The sequence below is a fragment of the Petromyzon marinus genome (genome assembly GCF_048934315.1).
Source record: "Petromyzon marinus isolate PM22_M1 ecotype Great Lakes invasive population chromosome 83 unlocalized genomic scaffold, UKy_Petmar_22M1.pri1.0 chr83_unloc.2, whole genome shotgun sequence".
NCBI lineage: Eukaryota > Metazoa > Chordata > Hyperoartia > Petromyzontiformes > Petromyzontidae > Petromyzon > Petromyzon marinus.
This window is the reverse complement of record NW_027422635.1, coordinates 590,662-598,694: the sequence shown is the minus strand read 5'-3', so window position 1 is coordinate 598,694 and position 8,033 is coordinate 590,662. Positions and strand designations below refer to the sequence as shown.

At 56.1% G+C, this 8,033-nt stretch overlaps 1 protein-coding gene across 1 annotated transcript in view; it reads right to left on the bottom strand.

Moving 5' to 3' along the window:
• Positions 1-4,046: 4,046 nt before the first annotated feature.
• The window catches only part of LOC116938298 (FAS-associated factor 2-A-like), a 103,567-nt gene continuing 99,580 nt past the window's right edge, over positions 4,047-8,033 (bottom strand). The window contains exon 8 of the mRNA XM_076058984.1: positions 4,047-6,347. Coding sequence (XP_075915099.1) covers positions 6,075-6,347 — 273 coding nt within the window. The 3' untranslated portion in view covers positions 4,047-6,074. The remainder of the gene's footprint in view (positions 6,348-8,033) is intronic.

Genomic DNA, 8,033 nt, shown 5'->3' with positions numbered 1-8,033 from the left:
CTCACCCTCACCAGATCCTCACCACCACACTCACCCTCACCAATCCTCACCACCACACTCACCCTCACCAATCCTCACCACCACCCTCACCCTCACCAATCCTCACCATCACACTCACCCTCACCAATCCTCACCATCACACTCACCCTCACCAATCCTCCACCACACTCACCAATCCTCACCACCACCAGCCATCACCATCACCACCAGTCCTCACCAATCCTCACCACCACCAGCCCTCACCACCATCACCACCAGTCCTCACCAATCCTCACCACCACCACCAGCCCTCACCACCACCACCACCACCAGTCCTCACCACCACCACCACCACCACCAGTCCTCACCAATCACCACCACCACCAGCCCTCACCACCACCACCACCAGTCCTCACCAATCCTCACCACCACCACCACCAGTCCTCACCAATCCTCACCACCACCACCACCAGTCCTCACCAGTCCTCACCACCACACTCACCCTCACCAATCCTCACCACCACCACCAGCCCTCACCACCACCAGTCCTCACCAATCCTCACCACCATCACCACCAGTCCTCACCAATCCACACCACCACCACCACCAGCCCTCACCAGTCCTCACCAATCCTCACCACCATCACCACCAGTCCTCACCAATCCTCACCAATCCTCACCAATCCTCACCAATCCTCACCACCACCACCACCAGCCCTCACCACCACCAGTCCTCACCAGTCCTCACCACCACCACCACCACCACACTCACCCTCACCAATCCTCACCAGTCCTCACCAATCCTCACCAATCCTCACCAATCACCACCACCCTCACCAATCCTCACCAATCCTCACCACCACCAGCAGCGCTCGGCCATCTGAAGCAGGCGTGAGGCGGCAGGACCGTACACACGTGGAGAGGGATTATTTAATTATAAACCAGGCGGCAGGGGGCGGGGCGAAGGGGGGGAAGGGGGCGGGGCGAAGGCGGCAGGGGGCGGGGCGAAGGAGGGAAGGGGCGGGGGCGAAGGGAGGGCGGGGGGAAGGGGCGGGGCGAGGGAGGGGTGGGGGAAGGGGGGCGGGGCGAAGGGGGCGGGGCGAAGGGGGGTGGAAGGGGTGGGGGTGGTGGGGGGGAAGGGGTGGGGGTGGTGGGGGGAAGGGGTGGGGGTGGTGGGGGGAAGGGGTGGGGGTGGTGGGGGGTGGGGGTGGTGGTGGGGGGAAGGGGTGGGGGTGGTGGGGGGGATTGGGGGGAGTGACGGGGGGGGGGGTACAAAATTAACTAGAGGCGGCATCTGGGAATAAATAAAGACACGTGGTGTTGTAGTAGTGGTGGTGGTGTTGTTGTGTTGTTGTTGTAGTGTTGATGGTGGTGGTGGTGTAGTAGTGGTGGTGGTGGTGTAGTGTTGTTGTTGTAGTGTTGATGGTGGTGGTGTAGTAGTGGTGGTGTAGTGGTGTAGTAGTGGTGGTGTAGTAGTGATGGTGGTGTAGTGGTGGTGGTTGTTGTAGTAGTGTTGATGGTGGTGGTGGTGTAGTAGTGTTGGTGGTAGTGGTGTAGTAGTGGTGGTGTAGTGGTGGTGTAGTGGTGTAGTAGTGGTGGTGTAGTAGTGATGGTGGTGTAGTGGTGGTGGTTGTTGTAGTAGTGTTGATGGTGGTGGTGTAGTAGTGTTGGTGGTAGTGGTGTAGTAGTGATGGTGGTGGTGTAGTGGTGTTGTTGTGTTGTGGTGGTTGTGGTGGTGTAGTAGTGTTGTTGTGGTGGTGTAGTAGTGTTGGTGGTGTAGTGGTGTTGTTGTGTTGGTGGTGTTGTGTTGTGGTGGTGTAGTAGTGTTGTGGTGGTTGTGGTGGTGTAGTAGTGTTGTTGTGGTGGTGTAGTAGTGTTGTAGTGGTGTAGTGGTTGTTGTGTTGTGGTGTTGTTGTGTTGTGGTGGTGTAGTAGTGTTGTGGTGGTTGTGGTGGTGTAGTAGTGTTGGTGGTGGTGTAGTAGTGTTGTTGTTGGTGGTGTAGTAGTGTTGGTGGTGGTGTAGTAGTGTTGGTGGTGGTGTAGTAGTGGTGGGTAGTAGTGGTGGTGGTGTTGGTGTAGTAGTGTTGGTGGTTGTTGTAGTGTTGATGGTGGTGGTTGTTGTGGTTGTAGTGTTGATGGTGGTGGTTGTGGTGGTTGTAGTGTTGATGGTGGTGGTTGTGGTGGTTGTAGTGTTGATGGTGGTGGTTGTGGTGGTGGTTGTAGTGTTGATGGTGGTGGTTGTGGTGGTGGTTGTAGTGTTGATGGTGGTGGTTGTGGTGTTGATGGTGGTTGTTGTGGTTGTTGTGGTGTTGATGATGCGTATGGTTGTTGTGGTGGTGGTGGCTACAGTGACAGTGTGAATGTGGTGAGTGTGTGGTGGTGGTGGTGAGGATATTGGTGTAGTGAGTTTGTGGTGGTGAGTGTGTGGTGAGTGTGGTGAGTGTGGTGGTGGTGAGGATATTGGTGTAGTGAGTGTGTGGTGGTGAGTGTGTGGTGGTGAGTGTGTGCTGGTGGTGGTGAGGATATTGGTGTGGTGTGTGGTGATGAGGACATTGGGGTGGTGTGCGGTGGTGGTGGTGAGGATATTGGTGAGTGTGTGGTGTGTGTGGTGAGTGTGGTGGTGGTGAGTGTGGTGGTGAGGATATTGGTGAGTGTGTGGTGGTGAGGATATTGGTGAGTGTGTGTTGTGTGTGGTGAGTGTGGTGGTGGTGAGTGTGGTGGTGAGGATATTGGTGAGTGTGTGGTGGTGAGGATATTGGTGAGTGTGTGGTGGTGAGTGTGTGGTGGTGAGGATATTGGTGAGTGTGTGGTGGTGAGTGTGGTGGTGAGTGTGTGGTGGTGAGGATATTGGTGAGTGTGTGGTGGTGAGTGTGTCGTGGTGAGTGTGTGGTGGTGAGTGTGTGGTGGTGAGTGTGTGGTGGTGAGTGTGTCGTGGTGAGTGTGTGGTGGTGAGTGTGTGGTGGTGAGTGTGTGGTGGTGAGGATATTGGTGAGTGTGTGGTGAGTGTGTGGTGGTGAGTGTGTCGTGGTGAGGATATTGGTGAGTGTGTGGTGTGTGTGGTGAGTGTGTGGTGGTGAGGATATTGGTGAGTGTGTCGTGGTGAGTGTGTGGTGGTGAGGATATTGGTGAGTGTGTGGTGTGTGTGGTGAGTGTGTGGTGGTGGTGAGGATATTGGTGAGTGTGTGGTGTGTGTGGTGAGTGTGTGGTGGTGGTGAGGATATTGGTGAGTGTGTGGTGGTGAGTGTGTGGTGGTGAGTGTGTGGTGGTGAGTGTGTGGTGGTGAGGATATTGGTGAGTGTGTGGTGGTGAGTGTGTCGTGGTGAGTGTGTGGTGGTGAGTGTGTGGTGAGTGTGTGTGGTGAGGATATTGGTGAGTGTGTCGTGGTGAGTGTGTGGTGGTGAGTGTGGTGGTGAGTGTGTCGTGGTGGTGAGGATATTGGTGAGTGTGTGGTGGTGAGTGTGTGGTGAGGATATTGGTGAGGATATTGGTGAGTGTGGTGGTGGTGAGGATATTGGTGAGTGTGTGGTGGTGAGTGTGTGGTGGTGAGGATATTGGTGAGTGTGGTGGTGAGTGTGTCGTGGTGGTGAGGATATTGGTGAGTGTGTGGTGGTGAGTGTGTGGTGGTGAGGATATTTGTGAGGATATTGGTGAGTGTGGTGGTGGTGAGGATATTGGTGAGTGTGTGGTGGTGAGTGTGTGGTGGTGAGGATATTGGTGAGGATATTGGTGAGTGTGGTGGTGGTGAGGATATTGGTGAGTGTGTGGTGGTGAGTGTGTGGTGGTGAGTGTGTGGTGGTGAGGATATTGGTGAGGATATTGGTGAGTGTGTGGTGGTGAGGATATTGGTGAGGATATTGGTGAGTGTGTTACGTCGGGGGAGTGGTGGTGCAGTGGTTAGCGCTGCGTTACGAACTCGACAGAGGCCGTGGGCGGTTCGATTCACCGCTCACGGCCACCGAGACCAGCGGTGTGGGCCTCCCCTAGATCAACTCGGCCTTAAATGTCTCCCTGGTGCTGGCCAACCACCCCCACAGTGCCACGAGCCTTCAGAGGTGCTGCTACTCGCTAACAGCACTTGCCCCTGCAGCCCTGCTAGAGGCTACCTGGGGGAGCCTTGTCTTTGTGCGTGTGTGTGTGTCTTTGCTGTGTCTATACAGTCTGTCTGTCTGTGCATTCAGACACTCTCACGCAGGCAGACACACACACACTTACACACACACACTCACACACACTGACACATACACACTGACACACACACACACTGACACACACACACTGACACACACACACACTGACACACACACACTGACACACACACTGACACACACACACTGACACACACACTAACACATACACACTGACACATACACACTGAAACACACACACTGACACACACACACACTGACACACACACACACTGACACACACACACACTGACACACACACTGACACACACACACACTGACACACAAACGCAGACACACACACACAGACACACACACACAGAGACACACACTCACACACACACAGACACACACTGAGACACACACAGACACACACACACTAACACTCACACTGACACACTCACACACAGAGACACACACACTGCTGTACCCCTGCGTGTGTACTCCGGTTGTAGCTGTAGAGGCAGCTTTAGGGGCAGCTGTAGGGGCAGCTGTAGGGGCAGCTATAGACAAGGGGTGGGGGCAGCTGTAGGGGCAGCTGTAGGGACAGCTGTAGGGGTAGCTTTAGGGGCAGCTGTGGGGGTAGCTTTAGGGGCAGCTGTAGGATGGGGAATGCTGTAGGGGCAGCTGTAGGGACAGCTGTAGGGGCAGCTATAGACAAGGGGCAGCTGTAGGGGCAGCTGTAGGGGCAGCTGAAGGATGGGGGATGCTGTAGGGGATGCTGTAGCTGTAGGGGCAGCTGTAGGGGCAGCTGTAGGGGCAGCTGTAGGGGCAGCTGTAGGGGCAGCTGTAGGGGCAGCTGTAGGATGGGGGATGCTGTAGCTGTAGGGGCTGCTGTAGGGGCTGCTGTAGGGGCAGCTGTAGGGGCAGAGTGAGTGAGTGAGCGAGTGACTGGGTGGGTGGGTGAGTGGGTGAGTGAGTGACTGGGTGAGTGGGTGAGTGAGTGAGTGAGTGGATGAGTGGGTGAGTGAGTGAGTGAAAGGGTGGGTGGGTGAGTGAGTGAGTGACTGGGTGAGCGAGTGAGTGGGTGGGTGGGTGGGTGAGTGAGTGGGTGAGTGAGTGGGTGAGTGAGTGAGTGGGTGAGTGGGTGAGTGAGTGAGTGGGTGAGTGAGTGAGTGAGCGGGTGGGTGAGTGAGTGGGTGAGTGGGTGAGTGAGTGAGGGGGGTGAGTGAGTGAGTGAGTGAGCGGGTGAGTGAGTGAGGGGGGTGAGTGGGTGAGTGAGTGAGTGAGTGGGTGAGTGAGTGAGTGAGTGTATGAGTGAGTGAGTGTATGAGTGACTGAGTGACTGAGTGAGTGTATGAGTGAGTGAGTGTATGAGTGAGTGTATGAGTGAGTGTATGAGTGAGTGTATGAGTGAGTGTATGAGTGACTGAGTGAGCGAGTGAGTGTATGAGTGAGCGAGTGAGTGTATGAGTCAGTGTACGAGTGAGTGTATGAGTGAGTGAGTGTATGAGTGAGTGAGTGTATGAGTGAGTGTATGAGTGAGTGTATGAGTGTGTGAGTGTATGAGTGAGTGAGTGGTGAGTGTATGTGTGAGTGAGTGAGTGTATGAGTGAGTGTATGAGTGAGTGTATGAGTGAGTGTATGAGTGAGTGTATGAGTGACTGAGTGAGTGACTGAGTGAGTGAGTGAGTGACTGAGTGAGTGAGTGAGTGACTGAGTGAGTGACTGAGTGAGTGACTGAGTGAGTGACTGAGTGAGTGACTGAGTGAGTGTATGAGTGAGTGTATGAGTGAGTGTATGAGTGACTGAGTGAGTGACTGAGTGAGTGAGTGAGTGACTGAGTGAGTGAGTGACTGAGTGAGTGACTGAGTGAGTGACTGAGTGAGTGACTGAGTGAGTGACTGACTGAGTGAGTGACTGAGTGAGTGTATGAGTGAGTGTATGAGTGACTGAGTGAACGAGCGGTTTGGTCACTCGTCCTCGCCGAGGTCCTGGACAAAGAGAACCTCGGAGCGGCCCAGCCCAGCCTCCTTCAGCGTCGGGAATCGGTGCGGCGGTGCCGGTGACGGTGACGCCGGTGACGGTGACGCCGGTGACGCCGGTGACGCCGGTGACGCCGGTGACGCCGGTGCCGGTGAGGCCGATGGTTGTGGCGGTGAGCACAGAACTCGCCGTGGGAAGTTGCAGACAATCTGGAAGACCTCGGGGGCCCCGTGGTGCGAGAAGACAAAGTCGTAGACAGCCTGGACACACGGCACACACACACGCCGCACACTGTACACGCACTGCGCACACTGTACACACACTGTACACACGCCGCACACTGTACACGCACTGTACACACACCGTGCACACACTGTACACGCACTGTACACACGCCGCACACTGTACACGCACTGTACACGCACTGTGCACACACTGTACACACGCCGCACACTGTACACATACCGTACACGCACTGTACACACACCGCACGCACACTGTACACACTGTACACACACCACACACTGTACACACACTGTGCATACACTGTACACACCCCGCACACTGTACACACACTGTACACACACTGCACACACACTGCACACACACGCACAGCACACTGTACACACATAGTGTACACACACACACAGGTACACACACCTCACCCACCCCTCACTCACCTGGGTGGTGTGCGTGTCACTCACCACCTCACTCACTCACCACCTCACTCACCCCTCACTCACCACCTCACTCACCACCTCACTCACCCACCCCTCACTCACCTGGGTGGTGTGCGTGTCACTCACCCCTCACTCACCCCCTGAGTCACTCACCACCTCACTCACTCACCACCTCACTCACCACCTCACTCACCCCTCACTCACCACCTCACTCACCCCTCACTCACCACCTCACTCACTCACCACCTCACTCACCACCTCACTCACCCACCACCTCACTCACCTGGGTGGTGTGCGTGTCACTCACCACCTCACTCACCACCTCACTCACCACCTCACTCACCCCTCACTCACTCACCTGGGTGGTGTGCGTGTCACTCACCACCTCACTCACCACCTCACTCACTCACCTCTCACTCACCTGGGTGGTGTGCGTGTCACTCACCACCTCACTCACTCACCACCTCACTCACCCCTCACTCACCACCTCACTCACCACCTCACTCACCCACCCCTCACTCACCTGGGTGGTGTGCGTGTCACTCACCCCTCACTCACCCCCTGAGTCACTCACCACCTCACTCACTCACCACCTCACTCACCACCTCACTCACCCCTCACTCACCACCTCACTCACCCCTCACTCACCACCTCACTCACTCACCACCTCACTCACCACCTCACTCACCCACCACCTCACTCACCTGGGTGGTGTGCGTGTCACTCACCACCTCACTCACCACCTCACTCACCACCTCACTCACCCCTCACTCACTCACCTGGGTGGTGTGCGTGTCACTCACCACCTCACTCACCACCTCACTCACTCACCTCTCACTCACCTGGGTGGTGTGCGTGTCACTCACCACCTCACTCACCACCTCACTCACCCCTCACTCACCACCTCACTCACCACCTCACTCACCCACCCCTCACTCACCTGGGTGGTGTGCGTGTCACTCACCCCTCACTCACCCCCTGAGTCACTCACCACCTCACTCACTCACCACCTCACTCACCACCTCACTCACCCCTCACTCACCACCTCACTCACCCCTCACTCACCACCTCACTCACTCACCACCTCACTCACCACCTCACTCACCCACCACCTCACTCACCTGGGTGGTGTGTGTGTCACTCACCACCTCACTCACCACCTCACTCACCACCTCACTCACCCCTCACTCACTCACCTGGGTGGTGTGCGTGTCACTCACCACCTCACTCACCCCTCACTCACTCACCTGGGTGGTGTGCGTGTCA